Source organism: Pezoporus wallicus, unplaced genomic scaffold, assembly GCF_028554395.1.
Source record: "Pezoporus wallicus isolate ANWC-B61680 ecotype Strahan unplaced genomic scaffold, APGP_CSIRO_Pwel_v1 contig_5261, whole genome shotgun sequence".
Taxonomy (NCBI): domain Eukaryota; kingdom Metazoa; phylum Chordata; class Aves; order Psittaciformes; family Psittacidae; genus Pezoporus; species Pezoporus wallicus.
In genome coordinates, this window is record NW_026642423.1 from 1,550,461 (window position 1) to 1,573,867 (window position 23,407).

Genomic DNA, 23,407 nt, shown 5'->3' on the forward strand with positions numbered 1-23,407 from the left:
CCTGAAGATCAACAGCAGATGTTTTTATGCTGGTCTGGGTGGAGGCAGAGACCCTCAGTTGTAGTTCTCCCTGTCAGGGGGAAGGAAGGCGTTAGGGTAGGGTACAGATTGCTAACTGAGGGTAGGAGAATCCTGCTCTGTACAGCCCACGAGATCCTTAACGCAACAGGCTACTTGCTCCAGAACTAAGTGGCTCTGGGGTACAGTCATTATACAGTAAATAACAGGCCCTTTGCATCTGTGACTTCAAACACGGCCACATATGTTGATGAGCCAAAGCCCCTTAAGATAGAAAGATCTTCTTTATTAATGAACCCCAACAGTATTTCTTCAGATACAGGAGTTTTGAACTCAAATATTTAGAAGAAAACGAGTTAATATTGCATTATTCTCCTAAGAAATACTGCAACTTATCTCTGGTAACATATTGCAAAGCGAAACAGCTTGAAAAGAAAAAAAAAAAAAAACATTAAAAAAGAAAAGAAATTAAGTCAATCAAACTGGAATTAAGGTTTTTGTTTCTTGGAACGATCGAGTCCTCGCAAGCACAGCTCGTTTCTGCAGATTACTCCCCAAACTGTCGTACAAACAGACCCCGATTGCTTGAATTCCTTATGAGCCCACAGAGGTGCAACATTAAAAGCTACGATTATCAGGTAGCAAGTGCCCCAACCTTCGTCCTCCACGGCAGCCTCAGGGACCCCGGCGTTAACGGGTTGTGAACGTCTTCCCCCTGGAAGGATGGAGGGAGAGGTCAGCACGCCCCCAGCGCTGTTCTGGGTGCCTCAGGGTGGCTTTTGGAGGGGCACAAGCTTGCACTGAGGTCTCAGAGCCAGGCAGGCACTGCTGGTTCAGAGCTTGCAGGCATTTGTGGCTGCAGAACGAGGTTATGGGGCTGTGTGGAAGGGCTGGTCTTTGCACAGGGGACAACCCTGCTGCCCTGGATCAGAACTCACAGGGGACATGCCAAGATGCACAGAAGGAGGATACCAAGGGGCTCTGGGATCAGCAGAGGGAAACAGACCCCAAGGAAATGCGCTCATGAACTGGTCTCCTCCACTCACTTGTCCTGGGCTGCTTTATTCACAAGAGGGAGCCAGCCAGCCAGCGTGGTGGCCTGGGAGTGCTCCTGGCCCCAAGGCCAAGGAGCAGCAGACAGTGGGCAGCAGGAACCTGCTCCAGCAACCACAAACCCCAGGAAGCACCTAGCCGTTGTACCCACAAGAACTGGAGCTGCACCCAGAGCAGATCCCAGAGTCAGCTTTAATACAAGAGGGGAAAAGCCTCATGAATGCCCCAGCAGGCTCAGGGTGGAGGACAATGGAAACACCAGGGCTCACAGAGCCATGTACAAAAGGTTTCTGCAAAGGACCTGCTGGCCCAGGGTCTGCCACGCATCTGGCTCCTGAAAGGACACATGAGGCAAGAAGTGTGATGGAGGTAGTAGAGGGGTCCTGGGAGGCCAACACACCATGATCCAGCCTTTCACCTCAAAGCACCCAGGCAAGCACCTCTCTGTGAAACATCCCCTTTCTCTCTCAGATGGAGTCCCAGCACACCACCCCTGGTCTGGTCACCCCCACAGGATCCCAGCCCTCCCCAGGCTAGAGTATGCCAAGGTGAGAATAAGCAAACTCCTGGCTTGCAGAGCTTGTTACTCACGTGATTGTTTTCATTTCTTTCTTCTCTGCGTCTGGACGGGCACGGTTCAGCACCTTGAGGAAATCGGATGTTTTCGCCCTCATCCGCGTGTGAATATAGGCCTGTGTTTCATTAGGAAAAAAGGGGAACACGTCAGGATCCTGTTTTCACAAATAAGATTTCAGGACACGGGTAGGAGCTCTCTGCTCCTTGGGAAAACACCTAAGTGTGAGGGGAGTCCAGGAGACAGTAGCTCCCCTGAACAATTACCCTCATTTCTGTTCCCAGAAAGAAAGGAAATCAGGTCCAAAAGGGAAAAGTCTTAGTTCACTGCTACAGGAAGCAAACAGGTATTGCTTGTGCCAAAAGAGCAGGGACAAGGTGATGATGCATCACTTGCCACCCCTGCATGACAGCGTAGGGCAATGCCAGACCCTAAGTGAGGTCTTAGGGGAACACCCATGCTCCATGTTCCTCCCCAGCAGCACCCAGGTTAGATGGGCTGAAGCTACCCTGTATCCCCCAGCTCCATCCCATCAGTACCTTTGAGCACTTGATGTGATAGTGCAGGTAGTCCCGGAATGTGTGGATCAGGTTTATGGTGTTGTCTCTGGCAGCAGCATTGGTGTGACGGGGGAACAGCACTGAAAGAAGAGGGCAACACAAACTGTTAATGCCTCTTGAGGCCACCAAAGGGCTTCAGGTTCCTCCAGTGCCGGAGGCTTCAGTGTGCTGCTCCGAATAACTACTTTGCTCTCTACAGAGAGCCCTTAACACCAAGATTAAGCAGCACTTGTGATGTTAAACACACCCACATCTCCCACAGCAGCCTGGACACAACCATTGCCTTCCAGAGGACACAGACAAGGCCAAGTGCCCAGAGGTGACGGCACTGCAGGAAACTGCATGATGCTACTTCAGTACCCCGGAGGAACAAACGGAAGAGAGAGCTGGGAAGCAGACAAGGAAGGCAGATCCAGTCTGCCCTTGGATCTTGGAATCAGCTGTGGGTCTCTGCCTGGCAGCCTGCTGGCCCTGTGACACAGCTACACTTGTTTATAGCCAGGGCTGGGCTCGTTGCTGGCTCTTTCCACTGGCTGGGGCTGTGCTGTGTCCCAGATCCAAGGGCTGAAAGACCTTTTTGTCTGGGTGATGATCTCACCTGGGACTGTCAGATCAGATAACACGGAAATTGTCTCAACAAGAATGAAGTTTTGCTCATGTCCTAAACCTGCTGTCAGACAGCCCTCTCATAGCTGATGAGCTGCTCTAACCTTGAGGCACCATTCCCAGCACAGGAGGGGGGCAGTGCTATCCTCACCTTCACCTGCAGTGCCTGTGCTCCATGTCTGAGCTCTGAACTGCAGGAATGTCAGCCTGTCAGACCCTAACCCTGACCCCCAATTTCTCTGGAAAAGACTGTTCCCTGTGAACAGGACAGGGTTCGGTCTCCTCAGCTCAGCCCTAAGCAGCGCTGCCCAGAAGGAGGCGATGACTCTGCTGGCCAGCCACCTCTGCAGGCAGGGGAAAGGCTTATGAGAGATGGGACTGTTTGGCCCAGAGCAGAGGCAGAGCTGGAGAAACAGAACTCACTGCCCTGCTCCTGCTCTCATTGCCTCTGCTGATCAAGCACTGCACAGGTACCTGCAGCTGGACAAGCAACAAATAAATACACTTGCATGAAACCACCCACAAGAAACCTCCATTTTCCACAGTATCACAGCAGAGCCACCCTTCCCCTGCTCCCAAATGCTGAGCTTATTTCCTAGGCAGACATAGGATCATAGAATCAGAATAGTTAGGGTTGGAAAGGACCTTAAGATCATCTAGTTCCAAACCCCCTGCCATGGGCAGGGACATCTCGCACTAAACCATGTCACCCAAGGCTTCGTCCAACCTGGCCCACCTTGAACACCGCTAGGGATGGAGCATTCACAGCCTCCCTGGGCAACCCATTAACAGCTGTCTGCTTCCACACCTTCTCACCCACAGCAGAGCTGAGGTGACCTGACACAGCAAAGGGACACACCAAAGGGGGCAGACAGCACAGAACACAACCCCAGAGTCACTGCAGCTCCAACGACCCATTTGAACACTCAGAGAAGGTGAATCCCTCTTTGCTTTTCATGCAGCAGTGGGAACCTCTCTCCCCCGAAGCATCCCCACGCCTCAGAGCTGCCTCTTACCAAAGGTGATGTAGCCAATATTGTCGCCAACGGCTGCGTCTGTGTCTTTCAGCTCCAAGGGCGGCTCCCTGTGGCTGAAGAGCACCTGTGGGGCTGTGTGACTGGCCCGGCGACCCTCCTTGAACTCCTGAGCAAGACAAAGCGAATGTGAGTCCATCTGAGGCCTTCCAGCTACTCACAGAGAAATCAAATGGGGTTTCCCCAGTCCTACAGGGCACTGAGCGGGAGGTTTCCCAGCTTTCCCTGAATGGGATGAATCCCCAGCAAAACCAGAACAAATCAAATGGCTGCACCAGGTCTGGGGTGGCTTTCGACATCTCACTTCCTGCCATGGGTGTTTTGTGGAAGGGACACCTCAGTCTGAGCAAGTGCATGAAACAGCACAGCTCCTGCTGGGAAGTCAACACCATTGATGCTTCCAGTGAAACTGGGCAGCACTCATCACCCCACAGGAAATGAAGCGCTCAGGAAGGGCTGCAAGGCAAGGGCTCCATTGCACCTCATGTAAAGATCTGTCTGAGAAAGCATCTCCCCCACCAGGAAACTTTGCCTAAGCATTAGGAGACATCTATGGCATTTGAAGCTTGTGTGCAAAGCCTGCTCCTCCCTAATGCTTCTTTACACCTTGAAACAATACTTCCAGGCAGGGAGACGCCTTCCATCAGGGAATGTCTCCGACAGCAGCATGACCCCCACCTCACATGAAATGAGCTGGCCCTGCATTTCGGGAATTACATGACTGTCCCTGTGTGGAGCTGGGAAAGTCCAGACACCATTCTCCTGCCCCAAGGCAAGGCAGCCTCCCCTCTGCCTCACTGATCACCAGCCCAACCAACAGATCATCAGTCAGCCCTGGCCTCTCCCCCCTGCTGAGCACAGCTCACACTGGGGAGGACAGAAACATCCGAACAAAGTAGTTCACTGGGGTTTCCTTAATGAAATGCATAGCTTGCACTTCTGCCTGCTCATGTTGGATAGTGAAATGTTTCAGATGGCTTCACTGGTTAGTTAATGGTCAGATTTTCTCCATGAGAGAGCCCAGGTGAGCAGCCACCATGCCCGACTGGGCTGGGTTATGCAAGAGCAACAGCTGGAGGCAAGGAGCCACTGTGACTCAGAGTGGAAATTCTTGTGCCTGGGCAAGAGCAGGGTTTGCTGTTGTAAAACCAAGAACTTGGGACATGGAGACTCTGGGACAGCCACTGCCTTGAAGCCCTGCCACCTCCCCAGGAGCCTTGCAAACCCTGTTTTGTTCATTTCACACCTCCCTCCCTGTTTTAAAAGCTCTATTCCAGGCTATGGGATATGCTGGTGGGATAAATCTCAAAGCTAGAGCAGATGTCCTGTCCATAGCAAAGAACAGAGACAGCAGAGCTGTGAGATATGACTCTCATCACAACAAACTCTGTTCTAATGACCCCAACACATGTAAACTGGTATCCAGCAGACTGAACCAGTAAGTTACTGTCCATGAGGCTGTTGGCAGCATGGCCTGGCACCCCTGAATGGATGAGCTAAAGATCCTCCAGCCCTGGAACACCCTGCAGGGCCCTTATCCGCAGCGATGCCCACACAGGAGGCTCCCCAGGTGCTTCAACACACAACATGAGCTAGGTGGGCCAGGGACATGGATCACCAGCATGCACAAAGCCTTCCCTAGCTGCAAGCAAATGTCTCGATCTCCATAGGCTGCAAGCAGTCGCTAACAGACATGAAAAGTGTTTACTATGGGCCTCTTAACACTTCCCAGCTAAACAGCAGTTGCAAAGGTTAGCTGAGTTCAGAAATACTTGGTATTATGACTGATTCAAGCCCACAAACTAAGCAAATCCATAGCTCTGAAAATCTCAAATTCAGAGCTCATTGCAGCATGTGAGAGCAGCCACAATGAGCTGGAGCCTCCCTGCAGCATTTGAGCATCAGCAGGAGCAAGCTTTGAGGTGAAGACAACTTTCAGCATCACCCCAGGCATGGCACATCATCACCTCGCCCCTTCTTCTCCCTTTACATCCTCCCTACCATGCTCAGCTCCTCAGCTGGCTGGTGATCCCTACACCACAGCTAGCTGCACTACAAGGCCTCAGGGTGGATACTGAAGTATTCACCATGGTGTGTCTCATTCAGTAACACATAATCTTTGGTTGTTCGTACAAGCAAGACCATCAATAATGAAGATGCCAATGCAAGAGCCTGGATTACAAAATACACCGCCTATGTCTATTAACATGTTTTTTCCATCCCAGTGGAGCCTGGAGCCTTGCAAAGCATTTCTGTACATTAAATTGCCTGTGAGCTCACTTTACCCTAACATCTGCTTCTTTGGCTGCTGCAAGCATGACGGCATCTGAATCGAAGACCAGACCCCTTCCCTGTAATTCAGTTTCCATACCTGCATGAACACCTTCCCGATCACCACATCATCGTCATCCTTAAATACCGTGCTGAACACAACCGTCACACGGTCCTTTTTTGCCTCGACATACCTGCAGGTGGGCAAGAGAGGGGAACCCAGCTGTGAACAGGAGCTAAGGAGAATGAGGAAGCAACTGTGTGATGAGGTTAAGCACATCCAACAACTGTTCACAGGCCCAGGTGCCAAAAATTTCCCCTCCCTCGAGACAGTATTTACAGGGAGCAAAACATTTCTGTTGCGAGCCGTCAGTTCCTCTCCTGCGTGCAGCCACAAGTGCTGCCACTAACAGAGACTTGTGTAACAACTCTGCAGCCCAAGGGATGAGCATTACCCTCACTGGATACTTCTGACAGCCTAGGACAGGCCCTTAATACCCTGCCAAAGTATTTTGGACTTCCTGACTTTCCACCAAAACCTACAGCTGCGAGCAGCAGCAGAGACTACTGAAAGCTGTCCAACTCCCGTGCTGCTTGGTTTGAACACTTACATTGTCTCATCATCCCTGTAGTGGATGACAGCTCTTTTTTCTCCTTCTTTGCCCTCTTCCTGGAATTTGAAATACTTCTCAAAGACTGAAGCAAAGCAGTTGCGCTTCAACATGCCAGCTTGGTGCACAACAGCGTCCTTGTCTGCGGGGAGGTTCTCCAGGTCGTAGAGCAAAGAGACATTGTAACCTGGGGATGGACAACCACTAAACTTAGTAATATCTTAATGAAGCCAGCAGCATTTTCCAGAGAGAGAGACACCTAAAGTCCCACCTTTGCTTTAAGCCACCCCCCAAAGCCCCAGGGGTGACTGCTTCCCACTCCAAGCACAGCCAGAAGCCATGCCTGAACTCGATGTGTGGCCATGGCAACGCTCCTAGGGCTCCTTCCCGAGCTCCCAGATGCACGTGCTGGCTGAACTGCTCACAAGTTTCTGCAGTGAGTAGGAAGAGGTGCTGTCACAGGTAACCATGGTTTTCCTGTGTCTCACAAAGTGTCTCTGAGCAGAACAAAGACCCCAACTGTGAGGAACAGAGACTTCCTGGAGGAGGGCTGCATCAAGAATTACAGTTTGTGCTGCAAGCTGCTTCAGCCCTGCTGTACCTGAACTACCTTTTAAATTGCCATTCATTGTACAGAGAGCCGAAGATACCAAACTCTTGAACTGCAGTCTTCATTTGAGCATTTCTGGGGCAATTTAAGTCATTTTGGAATTGCATTCACATACACACAGAGTAAATGTTATTGCAGGGTTACCTGATTCAGGATTTACCAAGTAGTTTCCATAGACTTTCTTCAATACCTAGGAAAAAAAATTACACATTGAGAGCACAAGCTATCAAGAGCTATTTCCTCCTGCATAACCCAGGCCATGTTTGGTCTCCATTCACAAACATCAAATTACAGCATCTGCCTCCCCCTAGTCTAATTAAACTTAGATAAATATTAAGTCATCAGCTTCTAGTACTATTGGCTACTCCTGCTCTAAGCAGAGCTCCCTGAGCTCCACTCACAGGGACACGCTGCAGGACAGAACTCAAAGCTGGAACTTTTTAAAGTTCTTGCCAGAACTGACCTTGCATGGGGAAGAAAACCCTTTCCATATGCCTCATATCTTTAAAGAGCTATCAGCAGAGCTTGACGCAACAGCTCTAAGGGCTACAACCCTTCTGCCCATTCAAAGGCAGGTGCAAAGCACACCCTGTCCCTCTACCTGCAGGAAGGCAAGTTCAGAGCTGGGATCAGGCAATCCCCTGCCCAGCCTCAGTCTACTGCATGGGACAGATGGGGATGGAGAGGAAGCTGCCAGGCAGCTTGGATGCCTCCCAGGAGCACAGCCGCCTACAGCACAGCGAAAAACCTTTCTTCAAACATAATCACTGCTGAATTCTATATCAATGACAATTTCCGACTGAGCCACAGCTCTGTGTCAATGAGGGGGCTGGGAACAGGAGGTATTTCAATGCTGTGGCAGAACTAGCCCTCCTGGGATGACACCCACCACCACACCGAGAGGATGCACTGGCTCTCCGTGCGCTAGCAGGGAGCCTCTCTCCTCTCAGCAGGGAGCCACAGCCTGCCTGCCTGCAGCAGCCCACGGGGATGCTTTGTATTAGCAGGAACCCCACTTTGTGCTCTTCACAGTGGGGTTTCACCCAAGACAGAGCAGAAACAAGCTCCATCATCTCCAGGGAAGCACAGAAAGCAGCAGTTTGCTAAATAGCAATTTAAAAATTCAATTTCTGTTTAGCCAGCACTCCCAAGGCAGTTCTTCAGGGATCCCCTTTTCCTCTAAAAGCCTGCGAAGTTGCCTTCCACCACCACCACAACGGCTGCTGGTGCACAGTGGTGTCACACACACAGTTCTCCTGGGATCACACACCAGACCAACCCTCACTGAACAGCAGTACCTTCTGAAGCAGGCAATGCTGCTCCTCAAAAGCTCTGCACAGAGGAACCAGGAAAGCAGGACACTCAGTCACGTTTATTCTGATGTTTGTAGTCCTTGCAGCAACTCGCAGGAATTAACTCTGGGTTCAGATCACCTCTGGTGTTTCTCACCAGACTCAGGATAAACTCATGGAGCATTCCCTTGTTTTCCTCCCAGAGCAGAAACCCAGAGGCAAAACCCTGCTGAAGAGCCTTGGTGAACCCCCTTTGCTACCATTCGAAGATTTGAAAACTGACTCAGGAACTGAGTCACACTTCCTGCCCCGCCACCCAACCACAGCTCAGAGAGGCTCCTTCTTTCTACCATAAATGGCTCTCTGCAACCCTAGCCCATTCAACAGGAACTGAACCTGCTGATTCTCACAGCAGCAGCAAAAAGGGAACCAATCTGCAGATCAAGGTCTGCACATGCAGAAGAAGCCCATCACTTGCTCTCAAGTGTGGTTAGAGTCAGAAGAGCAGTGCCACGTGTCTCCCGACTGGTCTTGGTGCCATCCTTTCCCTTGTGGGCTCAGCACATCATTTAGGGAAAGTAATCCTATATGGTCAGCTCTCACACTCGTTTAGACTTCCAAAATTAATGGCACCTTTCGCCCTTCAGGCTGCAGGGTCATATAAGATAATTTCATATTCATGAGAGAGTGCACACACTCTGCCCTTGTCTTCGAAGCACAGGGCTGCTCCCTTCACCAGCATGAGATGGGAGCACAGATGCTTCTCTATGGGTTAGACAGAGATGCTTCTCTATGGGTTAGACATGAGATCCATCACCACTGCAAGAACACTGACCATGGTAAGACAGGATCCACAGGCTCAAGGCCCAGAGATGTTCACTCACCTCATCAGCACCGTGTTCCTGGAGTTCCTTGTAGAATTTCAGAGAAATACTGACCATCACTTTTGTCTTGTCTCCATTGGGGTTTGAAATATGGTAAAGGACTCCATCAAAGTCTATGAAGCAAGCAAGAGAAACATGAGGGAAAAGGAACTGGTTCCTATTTCTGAGGAAGGTTTTCTCTACATGTTCTAAGAACTGCATAAAGCAATACTGTTCCCTCCACTCCAGCCCTCACACATACAGCAAGAGGGAAACCCATAATTAAAGAAAGTGGTACTGTCATGTAGGGAGACCTGGTATCACTCAAAGGGCTGAAACAGTTTTGACACCTGTCCATCACAGAGAGCTTTAGTCTAGTGTCATTTACCGTCCCTGACACATCCGCTTGCGCTCAACGCACACAGGATACAAACATACAGAGACAGGAGCCTTCTGGATGGCCAGCACATAAAGTGACTGACATGCCCACCAGGCCAGAGATGCAGCCTGGAGGAAAAAACATCTCTGCCAGCAAAGGCAGCTCAGTGACTGTCTGCTGAGACAGCTTCCACTTTACTGAAGAATGGGTAGGGAGGGCAGGAGGCAGGGAAAGGCAACCCTCCAGCTGCCTTCCTTATGGAGCTCTGCAGCTTACACAGATTCTTGATAACGGAAGCAAAAAATCAGCTGGTGAATGAACACTTGAACTTCCTTGGCACTTCTCATCCTGGAGAGCAAACTTCAGGCACTGAATTCATCTTGTCTGCCACCCCGAGACAGCTTTCTAACAGCCCAAACCAAATGATGCTAAAGACTTGATAACAAATAGCATCAAGGTCAGGACTGAAGAACAGGCAAGGTAAAATAGAAGACTGCACAGCAAACAAACTGTTGCCACCACTGAACTCATTGCTGTGGGGAAAGTCCTAGGGAAGGCAGATGGGCAGAGAAAACAGTGGGGCAGCCAACAAAGCCCCAGCTCTGGGGATGCTGCAGGGTGTCCACACCATTTGCCCCTGAGCAGCTCTCCTGCCCCTGCAGTGATGCTGGGTGAATTTGGGCACACCAGTCTGTAATTTGGGCAGACCATTCAAGCCAGCCCTGTTTTTCAGAGAAGACAAGAGAGCCACAGAGCTTACCTGCAAATGTTACTTCTACTGCCTCTGGTTTATTTCTATAAAGCAAAGAAAACAAAGGAGGTAAGTGAGAACTCAGCAGCCTCCGACCTGCAAAGGAAAGAGGATTTATTTCCCATGCCTTTATTTCTCATAAGCAGCTCTACCTGGAAACCCTTCTATCTCCTGCTGTTCAACCAGCAGATAACCTTCAACAAGAGATCCTGGACTTCTCCCCACTCCTGTAAGCACCATAGAATCATAGAATAGTTAGGATTGGAAAGGACCTTAAGATCATCCAACCCCCCTGTCACGGGCAGGGACACGTCACACTAAACCATGTCACCCAAGGCCTCGTCCAACCTGGTCTTGAACACTGCCAGGGATGGAGCATTCACAACCTCCCTGGGCAACCCATTCCAGTGCCTCACCACCCTCACAGGAAAGAACTCCCTCCTTATATCCAATCTAAACTTCCCCTGTTTAAGTTTGAACACGTTACCCCTTGTCCTATCACTACAGTCTCTAATGAAGAGTCCCTCCCCAGCATCCCTACAGGCCCCCTTCAGATACTGCAAGGCTGCTATGAGGTCTCCACGCAGCCTTCTCTTCTCCAGGCTGAACAGCCCCAACTTTCTCAGCCTGTCTTCATACGGGAGGTGCTCCAGTCCCCTGATCATCCTCGTGGCCCTCCTCTGGACTTGTTCCAACAGTTCCATGTCCTTTTTATGTTGAGGACACCAGAACTGTACATAATACTCCAGGTGAGGTCTCACAAGAGCAGAGTAAAGGGGCAGGATCACCTCCTTTGCCCTGCTGGTCACACTCCTTTTGATGCAGCCCAGGATACAGTTGGCTTTCTGGGCTGCAAGCGCACAGTGCTGGCTCATGTTCATTTTCTCATCAACCAGCATCCCCAAGTCCTTCTCCGCAGGGCTGCTCTGAATCTCTTCTCTGCCCAACCTGTAGCTGTGCCTGGGATTGCTCCCACCCAGGTGTAGGACCTTGCACTTGTCATGGTTAAACTTCATGAGGTTGGCATCAGCCCACCTCACAAGCGTGTCAAGGTCCCTCTGGATGGCATTCCTTCCCTCCAGCGTATCAACCGAACCACACAGCTTGGTGTCATCAGCAAACTTGCTGAGGGTGCACTCAATCCCACTGTCCATGTCAGCGACAAAGATGTTGAACAAGACCGATCCCAACACCGATCCCTGAGGGACACCACTTGTTACTGGTCCCCAGACAGACATTGAGCCATTGACCACAACTCTTTGCGTGTGGCCATCCAGCCAGTTCTTTATCCACCGAGTGGTCCATCCATCAAATTGATGTCTCTCCAATTTAGAGACAAGGATGTCGTGTGGGACAGTGTCAAACTCTTTACACAAGTCCAGGTAGATGACATCAACTGCTCTGCCCCTGTCCATCAGTTCTGTAGCCCTGTCATAGAAGGCCACCAAATTGGTCAGGCAGGATTTCCCCTTAGTGAAGCCATGCTGGCTGTCACCAAGCACCTTGTTGATTTTCATGTGCCTTAGCATGCCTTCCAGGAGAATCTGCTCCAAGATTTTGCCAGGCACAGAGGTGAGACTGACTGGTCTGTAATTCCCCAGGTCATCCATTTTCCCCTTCTTGAAAATGGGGGTTATATTTCCCTTTTTCCAGTTGTTGGGAACTTCACCTGACTGCCATGATTTCTCAAATACGATGGCCAGCGGCTTTGCAACTTCATTCACCAGCTCCTTCAGGACCCGCGGATGGATCTCATCTGGACCCATGGACTTGTGCACGTTCAGATTTTTAAGATGGTCTCGAACCAGATCCTCTCCTACAGTGGGCCCAAGGCCTTCATTCTCACAGTCCCTGTGTCTGCCTTCCAAGACTTGGGTGGTTTGGTCAGAGCCTTTCCCAGTGAAGACCGAGGCAAAGAAGTCATTCAGAACCTCAGCCTTCTCCAAATCCTGTGTAGCCAGTTCTCCCGAGAGTTTCCTGAGGGGGCCTACATTCTCCCTTGCCTGCTTTTTATTTGCTATGTACCTGTTTTACTCCAGATGATATAAAACAGTGCTTGAAGCTGGCAGAGATACAGAACAGACATGATACAGGTTTGGGGACAGGCTCTTTTTTAAGTTCCTGCAACTTCATGGAATGGACTCCGAGGCTGAGCTGTGCCCCCAAAATACCCCAGCATGATGCCAGCTACCTCTGCAGCAAAAAGCGTAAATCTGGGTTTTCTCTAATTCTGCCCAGTGTGGTCTCTAGGATCCCCAATAATCAACAAGGATACCTTGTGAGCCAAAGGCACATCACATCTTACACTGTGGGCATGATGATTTAACATCTTAACAAACCCTATTTGCCAGCTTGTCTGGGATCTGGAGAAAAGCAAGATCCCGTGAAAGATCTAACTGCTTCTGGAAAGTGATTCTATTGGGACTGGCACAACGTAAGTGCTTTGGCAGCTCCAAAGGGACTCGTATTAATAGGTCATTTTCCACCAGGAAGCAATGCAAAGATACCTCCACTGCTGAGAGCAGGAGTGGAATATCAGAACAGGATGAAAATGCCTGTGTGCCACTGGTGTTTCACAGCATCTCTCTGTTTATTCTTCAAATCCTGGTTATTAACAGTGTACAGGTTGCTGTGCTGCTAACAGAAATCCAGCCTCTAAAGCAGGTCATTCACACCTGTCTGAACCAACACACTGAAATAATTCCCCACACCAAAGCCAATGTGTCGAGGCAGCCTTGTGATCTCAACTATGCTGCCCAGAGGCCAACTTCAACGTTTTTGCCAAAACTTGCTCTGTCCATGCACGTGGATGCTGCTGGGGACCAGCAGAACATACATTGAGAAAGATGTATGGGGGAAGCCATGACTCAGTACCTGCTTCCTCTCACCATATTCTGGAAAGGTTTTAATGATTTGGTATTTGTTTACTCCCCAGCACTGTTCTTCCATCAGCTCTTCTGCAGACAGCCTCATTCCAAGAGGTCAGGAATGACCACCATGTGCCAAACCACAAGATGGACAATGCAGGGAGACCAAGGCATTGAACAGCAATGATCCCAGACCATGCACTGGGTCAGTGACATTTCACCAGGGTGAAAACAGAGGAATTAACCCCCAGCCACAGATCCTAAGTGGAAACGATGAGGTGTTGCTTCTTCTTGAAAGTTATTAGCTGTGAAAAGAAAAGCAACAGCCCTTTTTGTTGGGAGACTCGAGAGCCTCTGTCTTTTGTGCTGCATCACTGAAGATGAAAACCACACACTTGAAAGAAGCAGTGCGAGTGTACCTGAGGCAGGCCTTTTAGCTTAAGCGCCGTACCAGCTACCTGTGACCTTCTCTTGCTCTCATCTCCTGTTCCCAGCTGGGCCTGAGACAGAGGCTCAAAAGGCTTCATATTTAAGTTGGGCTCTTGGAAAGGGGAGCAATTCCCTAAGCCGTACCCAAGCCACTTCTGCTCACTGAGGATTGCTCATAGCAGAGATAAAAGAAAACCCCACTGATCCCACTTGGTCAGTCGATGCAGACGTGTTCCTCTTTTAGAGCACCACACTCAGACTTGGGAATGAGCTTGGATGGCAGTATAATTTTTTTATAAAAAAAGAAACCTATGTAGGAAGTTTCAAAGATAGCACAGTCAGGCACATGAGAGCCAGGAATATTAAAGAGGACGCACCCCCAAGCCTCTGTTCCCTCTTCTCAAAGCTCCACCATTCAAGCCGTGTTCCACACACACAGAGCTGATGCCTCCCAGAGCACCGGCTCCCAGCAAAGCCTCTGAACACAGCACCTCCCTCCTAGAAAGGCAGGGAAACAACTGACAGCTAGCCCCTGGAGTGCCTAGGAAGGGCAATTCCCTGGCTCACACACTGAGTACCCCAGGAGATGACAGGAAGATGCTGGAGACCACATACCCACATACCCAAAGACAGTTAATGTCTCTCTGCAGGACAGAGCCTTTGTTCTGCACACAGAAGCTTACAGGTAACACAGCCCCATTTTTAAGCCTTTCATTGAGCAAGCATAATTTCTTAGAGAAGTTATTTTAACAGTTATTTCCCAAGTGGCTTGGTTTTTGTGCTTGGGGATGGCAAGATATTGAAGGAAGAAGTAGGTAACTGGGCAGAACTTTGGGTGCTGACTATCCGCCCACTTCCTGGTACAGCCTCAGTGAAGCAACCACTCATGTGAGCCACATACAGAGCTCCTTGCAGCCACACTAGCCCTGTCGTCTCCTGCAGGGTGGGCTTTCTACCTCAGCTGGCACACACCCGAGTAACCCAGGCCTGTTCTGGCCCAGGGGAGGACAAAGCACAGCATCAGAAGTGTGTCTGGGAATGAGGTAAGCTCTCTAAGTCCTTCACAGTTCAACAGCCTTACAACCCCAAAGTTTAAGTGCTTCTATTTATTTCTCTGGCTCACCCCACCAGAACTATTCTGGCTGCTTAAAACATTTCTACAAAACAAAAATCACCCCTTTTGCTGCCTATATTGTTGTTCCCCCATCAAGAAGCCCCCAGGCAAAAGAGATTGGAGTTCTCACCTCCAGCCTCCTGCAGCTTCTGGACAAGTAACAGCACTGCAGGTCGCTTGCACGTGATCGCTTCCCCTCAACCCTCCAGCAACCCCATCTTCTGCCAGCAGAAACAGCAGCAGGGGATGTGCCAAATGTCTGCTCCGTGCATAGCCTCCCAACCACCCTGCTTTCGTGCAGGTGAAGGCTTCATGCAGAGGATGCACAGCAGGCCTGGGACCAGGGCTGCAATGCTGCAGGGTGGGTACTGGTTACTGTCAGGTTCCTGGCATGGTCTCAGAGCATTGCCTGGTCTAGCATGCTCCAGTGTCCCCTGCCTCTGTGATGACACCCATCCACACCATGGTGAGAATCAGCACAGTGACTGTCAGTCCCAGACATCCCTTTTGTGTTTCAAAGCAGGGCTCTGGGCAGCCAGCTCATCTGGGGTTCATTTCCACCCCGGTTCAAGTCTCCGAGACCCAGACTACTCTCAAAGGATTTCAGACAGCACAGCCCATCTGTTCCTGGGGCAGAGCTGCTGTGACCCCTGCAAACTCCTTATCACCAGTGCTACCTGAACCACAGCTTCACCCAGCAATCCTGTTTGCTACCCTCTGCCCCACACGGACAATAAAAACACCTCATACCAGGAATAACTGAGATGGCTCCTCTCTGCACTAAACACCGAAGCCAGACCAGACCTTTCTGCAAAACCCTGCCTGAACTCAGATGCTAAAATGGCAGCTGTTCCGAGCAGCAGCAGCAGTCCATTTTCTGATAATACAGGTCTGAAGTCAAATCCACACCAAATCCCATCTGCCCTGAGCTTGTAACAATAAAAGACCCTGACAGGTTTTACATCTTCTTGCCTGCATTACTCCTATTCATCTCCAAATGGATCCTCCACTCCATCTAGCTAATACAGAGCCAGACCCAAATCAAATTTTTCACCCCAGCAGAACATCCATGAGAAGTCACAGTGCCCTTGGAAGGGCGCCAGCGAGCACTTAAGTAAACAGCAAATCTTCTTCTCCTGACAGCATTTCCTCAATTTTGACTCGGACAACTTCCAAACTTCCTTGCCTCATTCTCAGGCCATGGAGGCTCTTAGCCATATGCTACGAGAAATACAAGACCAGAAGAACGAAGACTGTAATTATGCAGAGCCCTCATGTTCTGTATTAAACAGACCTAAATGCAAACTTGGCCAACAATCGTACTGAAACATCTCCCACATTACAATTAAGGCCTGTACCCAATAAGGGTGAATGACAATTATTTTAAAAGCTGCAGACATACAGATATTCTAATCTCTTGCCCCAGAGGAGGGGAGGGGGAAAGGCAGCATCTTCAAAGCTTAAAGCTCCGAGCAGAGCTTTCAGATCAGCGGAGCTGACACATAGTGTGGAGAGAGCAAGCCAGATTCAGTGACAGACTGCAGGCTCCCGCTACAGAAAGGTCACCCCAAGAAAGAAAATTATAAGCAATGTCTAAAATTATCTGAACAGTTCCTCCACCCCAGGCCTGCTCAGCTAACAAAAGCTACTCTGCGTAAGCTGCGGGAGTGTGTGCAACTAAAGAGCTCCCATAGCTCTGGCAGCACACCCACCACGCACTCAAGCAGGAGCCCGGCAATGCTGAGCTGTGTATGGCAGCCCCTACACGTGCCAGCTCTCCCCTCTTGGTTGTGACCCCTCCGTGGCCAAGCTTCTCCTCTGTGCCCAGCAGCCTGGAGGAGGCTGGCTGGTAGGAAGCAACACTGGAATTCCCAGTGGACAAAGCACAGACTAGTCCCGCAGCACAGGTCTGGACAGGTCTGCTTCCAGCCAGGTCTTTGCCCCACACATCTCAGTTCCAGATGCAGGCAGGTAGCCCGTGGTTCCCTGCTGCAGTGATCTGATGCTGGGGCAGGCCTCTGTGGAAGAGCCTTGTTTTGCGCACACCATTCACTGCATTTCCTTAGTACAGCAACCAATTCCCACTTTTCTTTGGTGCAAAGCAGAGGTGACTGCAGCAAGAACTGTTCTCAGAGGATAATAAGGAGCAGACCCCTCTCAGGAACCTGAGATGAAAACTGAGGCTGGAGTGATGAGAGAACTAGCTGTGGAAGCCTAACACTTTGCAGATCTGGGCTGCTCTTCCCTCCTGTTCCCTGCAATATTGCTCAAAAGTGGAGCACTGCCTAGCTCCAGACAGAGGTGGTTCATGATCCACCATTAACACAAAGTCATCTTCCCTGGTGGCTGAAGCCAGATTACTGTGGCAGCACAGGAGCTATGCTCAAACATGCTCAGTCAACATGTACAGTCAAGGTCTACCACTGGTGCTGCCCATGCCATGCTGAACCCAAGAGTACCACTTTCTGTCGGCAGCATCACCACAGCACGCCTTGGTGTCAGGCAAATGGTTTCAGTAGGGGAGGTTATGCCGGGGCAGACGTGTAGCTCCAGGCTAGGCTTGTGAGACCACTGAGCCAGCACCTGCCACTGCTGCTGCAGGAAGGAGATCTGATCCCTGCTCCTCAGCTGCTGGTGAGCAGCCTTCACACAATGAATGGTATGAGGAAACTCATCTGGGCTAAAAATACCCAGTTTTGACTGTTTAATTTTAACCTAGGTCACTTCCCCAGTGCTGTTTCCCCTGAAGCCACAAAAATGTGGCTGTGTCAGCAAGAAGGATGAAGCAGCAGAGGAGCAAACCTCTGTTTTCCATGGGGTTGCTGAGCTCCCCTGAAGTGCCAGAGCCACAGATGGCCACAGCCATTCCCGCAGAATGTTTCTCAGTGGCACCCATCAGGACCCAAAGCTCCTCTACCCTCCCAACATGCCCAGCAGCCTCCAGATGCTCTTCAGTCTCCTCACAATGAACTCACTCCACATGTCACATCACAAACACAAAGTTCACGCTACCAGGTTTCACCCAGTGCTCAGCCTCTCCATCTGAAAGGCTCAGCTCTACAGTCAATGAGCACCAAAGTGACCACAAATGGGAAATACCATCAAGCATACAGATGCAGCTTCAACCCCGCTCTCCAACCAGCATACAGGAACTGCTCTGCACCAGGGAAGGTCAAGCTGTTCTCCTATGCAGTCATGAAGCCCTGCAGATTTGTACCTACCAAGGGCTGTAAAGAAATTGATGATTTGAGATTCTCTTCCTTCCACCCCCATCCAAGGGAAAAGGCACTCTGTTCTCCAGCTATGCAAATTTGTTTTCTTTTTCACAGTGGATACATACTAAGCAACAGTTTGAGAGAGATGATTAATTTACCAGAGATTTAGGGCAAGCTATGGATGGCTGGAAAACCAAACCCCGTGAACAAAGCCCTGTGCCACACTTCCACTGGGGTCACTTAAATTAGAGCAGGACAAAACTGGGCAGTGAATCTGTTTTGGGAGGCAGTTCCTCCCCATGTGTTAAACAGAATGAGTACTCACCAGACACTGAAAGAAATCATCAAAATGTTTTATACTTAAATTATTTGTTGTTTTTTGCAATTAGCAAAAATGATGAGAAACAACAACTTCCAATTGGTGGAGCTCATCCCCTCACATCATGTCCCTATCAGAAATCGGAGAACCCAAGTGTGACTCCAGCTTCTTCTCAAGTCCAAATGAATTAGTCAAAGCTTATGGAACAGTTTATTCTCTTGACACCTACAGAAGCTCATGAGCTGCTTCATTTCAACACACTTGTTTCAGATACTGACCAGGTATTCCCCCACTGCAGCAGTCTGGCGCTCGAAAATTCAAGTAACTACAACAGGTTCTGGCAGCTTTAGACCTTCATTTTAAAACGTAGTTGGTTTAAGGAAATGGGTTTAAAACAAGAAATCACAATATTAAATATATAAATAAAAGACGTATTGAAGTCCATTACCTGTCACCACCTTGATCTAAATACCACTGTTCAATGGCAGCTGCCCAAGGAGAGATTTCCATGGGTTTTTGCCCACCAAACCAAACTGCATCTGGAATTACCCTCTTTACAGGTGGATGCTGCCAAGATCCAAGGACCTTGTCAAGGGAGGACTCTTGGATATGAGTCAGGCCCTACCTCAAGTGCTGATCTGTGTGCAGCACTGCCAAGGCACTTTCCACATTGGGAACACCAGAGACAGCTGATGGACCTCTATGAAGAGTGGACTTTGACATACAATACAGGACAATAGTGTCATGGGCAGTCTCTCCTAAACGTGACCTAGTTCTATCTGATACAGTGACATACAAAGTGTCTCTCACCTGATGGCCCAGGAAAGCCCTGTAGGGAGCCATGTGTGCCTGTGGGGAGCAGAAGGGAGTGACACAGCCCAAGTCACACAACAAGTCTTTGGCAAAGGATTTGGAAACAAACCCTGCCCTGCCCAACTCCCAGGCTGGTGCTGAAGCCACCAGGCACACCTGGTTCCAAAGGCAACAGATACGGACAAATGCATAGTGCATTGCATCAGCTCTGCTCCTGGTTTAGAGAAAATGATGCAAAACCAGCCGAGTGTCCACACTCACTCCTCCCAGTCATGGAACCCCTGAAGGCTAGACCTTACCCTGACTGTCCTATGCTGTCCCTTGGGAAAACCATCACCAAAATAGTGAAATACAGGAAATATCTTCCTGCCTCCAAGTTCAGCGCCATGGGAATGACCCCAGAACTGGACGGAAAAGAAATTTCACATGAATAAACATTCCATGACACTCATTCCCTAAAAGACATGAAACCAAGAAGAAATACACCTCCCTGCACATCTCAGACCCTTGTCTCCGCCCTGCGCTTGCCTTGACAAGAGGGCCACAGAATGAGCACAAAAGAAAATGCAGAAGTAAATAACTTCCTCTCTTCTAGCAACACACTCAAAGCACAGCACTTATCTAGAAACGACATCTGAAGAAAAGAACATGCCACAGATGAGTAAGAGGCAGAAGCAGAGCACTACAAATTGATCCAGGAACAGTCTGGCTGCCAGGCAAGCATGCCAACACAAAATGAGGAGGCTCTGCTGTACAGTGAAAAGGGAACTTCAGGGGCCTGCAGGTTGATCAGACTGAGCAACCCCAGCTCTGGTTACACCAAGTCAGGGTTTCAAGGTGTGTTTAAACCTGCACACTGCCACTTCCACATTTACACCAACACAGGGACACATGCACATGCCTCCCCATCCAGCAAGAGGAGTGCTTTGGTATGAACTTCTGATGGGCAAGCATTTTTGACACACACTATTAACCTCCATACATAATTTCCCAGTGGATGCAGCTGCAACACCATAGCTGTCACTCAGGAGCTCTCTCTTCCCAGTTCAATGCCTGTGCTCTGGGAGAACTTGTTGCATTAAACAATCAGGCTGAAGAAGAAGAAAATGCCTGTGAGCAGCTCAGCTACCCTGCAAGGCAGTGCAGTCTCCGAGGTTATTTTATGAAGCAAGCAGATAAATGATCCCTAAAACAAACAAAAAACCCAACCCTGTGCAACAAGTCCACCGAGAGAGGAAAGCCGAGAAAATGGCCTCTATCAAAGTACTCCACACAAAAGGTGAGAGCATTGAAAGCTGCTGGAGAAAAACGTGATGCAGAAAAAAAGCACCTCCCTAGGGGGTCCCTTCCGGGAGTTGTGCTCTCTGAGGCACCAGGGCTGTCTCCACCCCAGAAATAACCAGCACCAGGCTTTGCTTCTCTAGGCTTTGTCTCCATACAAAAGTGCCCAGCGTTCCTCATGCCAGCAGGCAGTGCAACAAGCCCCTGGGTAGCTCAACTGCAGATAAGGACATTTATACAAAGGGATGCTAACCATTCTGTGATTCTATGCTCTTCTGGGCTAAGCTGTGCTCAGATGAGCACCTTTACAGCCCCAGTGCAACACTCACAGCAAAATAATCACTAGCTCCCCAGGTACTGAGGTGTCCCAGATGCAGGCACAAATGAGTCCCCCCAGCGCATCCCCTTGGGGCCAGGACACCACTAGGCCTGCACCAGGGTCCATGGCTGACCCTTGGGCCTGCATCTCTCACCTGCATCTCAGGAAAGCAAAGGACAACAGGGCAGAATCTGCTCCCCACTCCCAAAACAACAGGCTGAGACCACAACTCCATACAAAGGCTTCCTGTGCCTCAGCTCCCCACACACATTCTGTACCAGCACTGGCACCATGCTGGGCCCATTCTGATGAAGGCTGCTTTACCCAAACATTCCTGACAATCCATCTTCCCTCCCTTCCCAACTCCCTCCTTCCCAGCTCTGCTCAGCCCTCCTAACACTGCAATCATCAGCTCCCTCTTCCTTCCCGGGACCTCCTCACTGCCCTAGCACTAACCACCCCATCAAGACCTGCTCTCCCCTCCAATTCTGCCCATCCCACCTTGCTTCCTCAGCCCCCAGGCCTCCCCTCTGCCCAAGATCTGATCAACTCCGTGGTCTCCCCCTTAGCTACCTTCACCCAAACCACCTTCCTCCAGTACCAACCCTCCTCCCATCCCTCCCACCTCGCAGCCCCCCACCCTGTCCCAGCTCTGTCCTCCTCTCTCCCAGGTCCGCATCCTACCTCAGTGCCATCCCGATCATTCTCCAGGCCTCCATCCTGCCCTGTCATTACACTCACACACACACACACACACACACACCCCATCCTGCCTCGGCGCCCCGATCAGCCCCATCCTCTGCCGGGCCCCTTCCTACACCGGCACCACCATCCCCGCCACCCGCCGGGCCGCCCCCTCTACCCAGGCGCTTGGCACAGCCCTGTCCCCCCGCCCCTCCCCCCTCAGGCCCCATCCCGCTCCCCGCCGCTCCCGTCCCCGCCCCGGTGAGGCCCGGCCCGGCCCTCTCACTCCTACCCGGCGGCCGCGCCCTCGAACTTGAGCGTGAGGGTCTCTTCGATGATGCGGTTGTTGACCTCGAGCAGGATCATGTCGGTGCCGGGGAAGGGAGGGGCTCTCAGGGAGCCGAGGCCGGAGGGAGCCGAGCCCGCTGCGCGCACCGGGGACCCGCCCGAGCCTGCGCCGCCGCTTCCGCTACCGCGCCCGCGCGTCACGTCCGGCCGCGGCGGGGCCGGCGGGCGGTGGCGCGGAAGTGCCCGCCCCTCCGCGTGACGTCACTGGATGCCCTGCCCGCCCCCCTCCCCCCGGGCCTGCGGGCGGGGAGCAGGGTACAACGGGTGACCCCCAGATGCGGAGGGGCAGGGGAAGAGGGGTGCTTCGGGGGGTGGGGGTGTCCCCAGCTGTGGGGGCAGAAGTATGGGGTTCGCCTGGGGCAGGGGGTGTCCCTAAAAGTGCGGAGGTACCCGAGGGATGTGGGGTGCACATGGGCTAACGGGGTTCCAGAAGTGTGGGGTTTCCCCAGGAATATGAGGTGCTCCTAAAGTATGGGGGGACCCCCAAAAGTGGGGGTTGCACCAGGGATATAGGGGTGCCCCAGAAGTGGTGGTAGTGGGTGTGCCTCAATGTATTGGGGTTCGCACAAGATTTGGAGGTATCGGGGTGCTCACAGGGGAGAGGGGTGTCCTGCGGACTGCATGATTTTAGGGTTACGGGGTCCCAAAAGCGTGGGGTGCCCCCAGAGAGCGAGGACACCCTAGGGGGGCTGTGGGAGTGCCCTGGAGCTGGGGGAGTGCCCAAAATTTTGTGGGTGTCCCCGGGAAATTGGAGTATCCTGGCTTCTGTGGTGACGCCCGAGGGGTATAACGGTGCCCTACAACTGTAGAGGTGTCCCCCGGGAAGAGTGGGGTTCCCCTAAGACTGACAAGCGTTTCACAGCCGTGACAACGGGGATGTCCCAGGGGTCTGAGATGCCCCAGAGGAACGAGGGTCTCCGGGGGGCTCCGCTGGGTGCAGGTTGTCCCTAAAGGCTGTAAGGTGCTCAGAGGAGTGAGGGTGCCCCAGGGTTACAAAGGCGCCGGGGTGGGCGTCTTATCGGGTCCGCGGGGCTGGTGCCGGGGCACGGCTGCGTCTGACGGTACGGCTCGGCTGGGCTAGGCTCGGCACAGGGCGGGAGGAGCATGGGGCTCCGCTCCTGGCGGATCTCCCGCAGCATTCTCCAACAGGGGCAAGCCAGCTCCACCGTGCCCCCAAAACGCCGGCGCCAGCCTCCGCTGTACCAGGAACCCACGGCACGGAGCCCTGCCCTGCCGTTGTCCGCTGGCCTGCCCCACGGCCCCAGGGGGGCCCTGCTCTCCAGGGGGCCGGGGGGGGGGGGGGGGGAGAGGGCTATAGCACCTGGGGGAGGCTCGAAAAGGAGCCCTGCATTCACTGCGGGCAAGGGGACAAAGTAGAGACCCCCAGCTGGAGACC

General features: G+C 51.4%; 1 protein-coding gene across 2 annotated transcripts; it reads right to left on the reverse strand.

The window, feature by feature from the left end:
• Positions 1-283: 283 nt before the first annotated feature.
• Positions 284-22,161, reverse strand: ARPC2 (actin related protein 2/3 complex subunit 2). Of its 2 annotated transcripts, XM_057430347.1 has the most exons (10): positions 21,956-22,161; positions 10,632-10,666; positions 9,514-9,626; positions 7,482-7,527; positions 6,728-6,914; positions 6,217-6,310; positions 3,828-3,954; positions 2,185-2,285; positions 1,663-1,763; positions 284-733 (listed from the first exon to the last, which is right to left on the reverse strand). In XM_057430347.1, the coding sequence occupies exons 1-10, from the start codon at positions 22,027-22,029 to the stop codon at positions 709-711; spliced, it is 903 nt and encodes a 300-aa protein (XP_057286330.1). In that variant the 5' UTR covers positions 22,030-22,161; the 3' UTR covers positions 284-708. The 2 variants fall into 2 exon arrangements, with proteins under 2 accessions (XP_057286330.1, XP_057286331.1); XM_057430348.1 differs by lacking the exon at positions 10,632-10,666 and having other exon boundaries at positions 21,956-22,083.
• Between the last annotated feature and the right edge of the window lie 1,246 nt (positions 22,162-23,407).

Bases quoted from the DNA above. Each gene is read 5' to 3' on its own strand.
- ARPC2 (XM_057430347.1), bottom strand. From the start codon at position 22,029: ATGATCCTGCTCGAGGTCAACAACCGCATCATCGAAGAGACCCTCACG. The intron at 3,955-6,216 runs GTATGGAAACTG...TGTCTTGCTCAG, and splicing joins TCGGGAAGGTGTTCATGCAG to GAGTTCAAGGAGGGTCGCCG. The intron at 1,764-2,184 runs GTACTGATGGGA...AATGAAACACAG, and splicing joins ATCACATCAAGTGCTCAAAG to GCCTATATTCACACGCGGAT.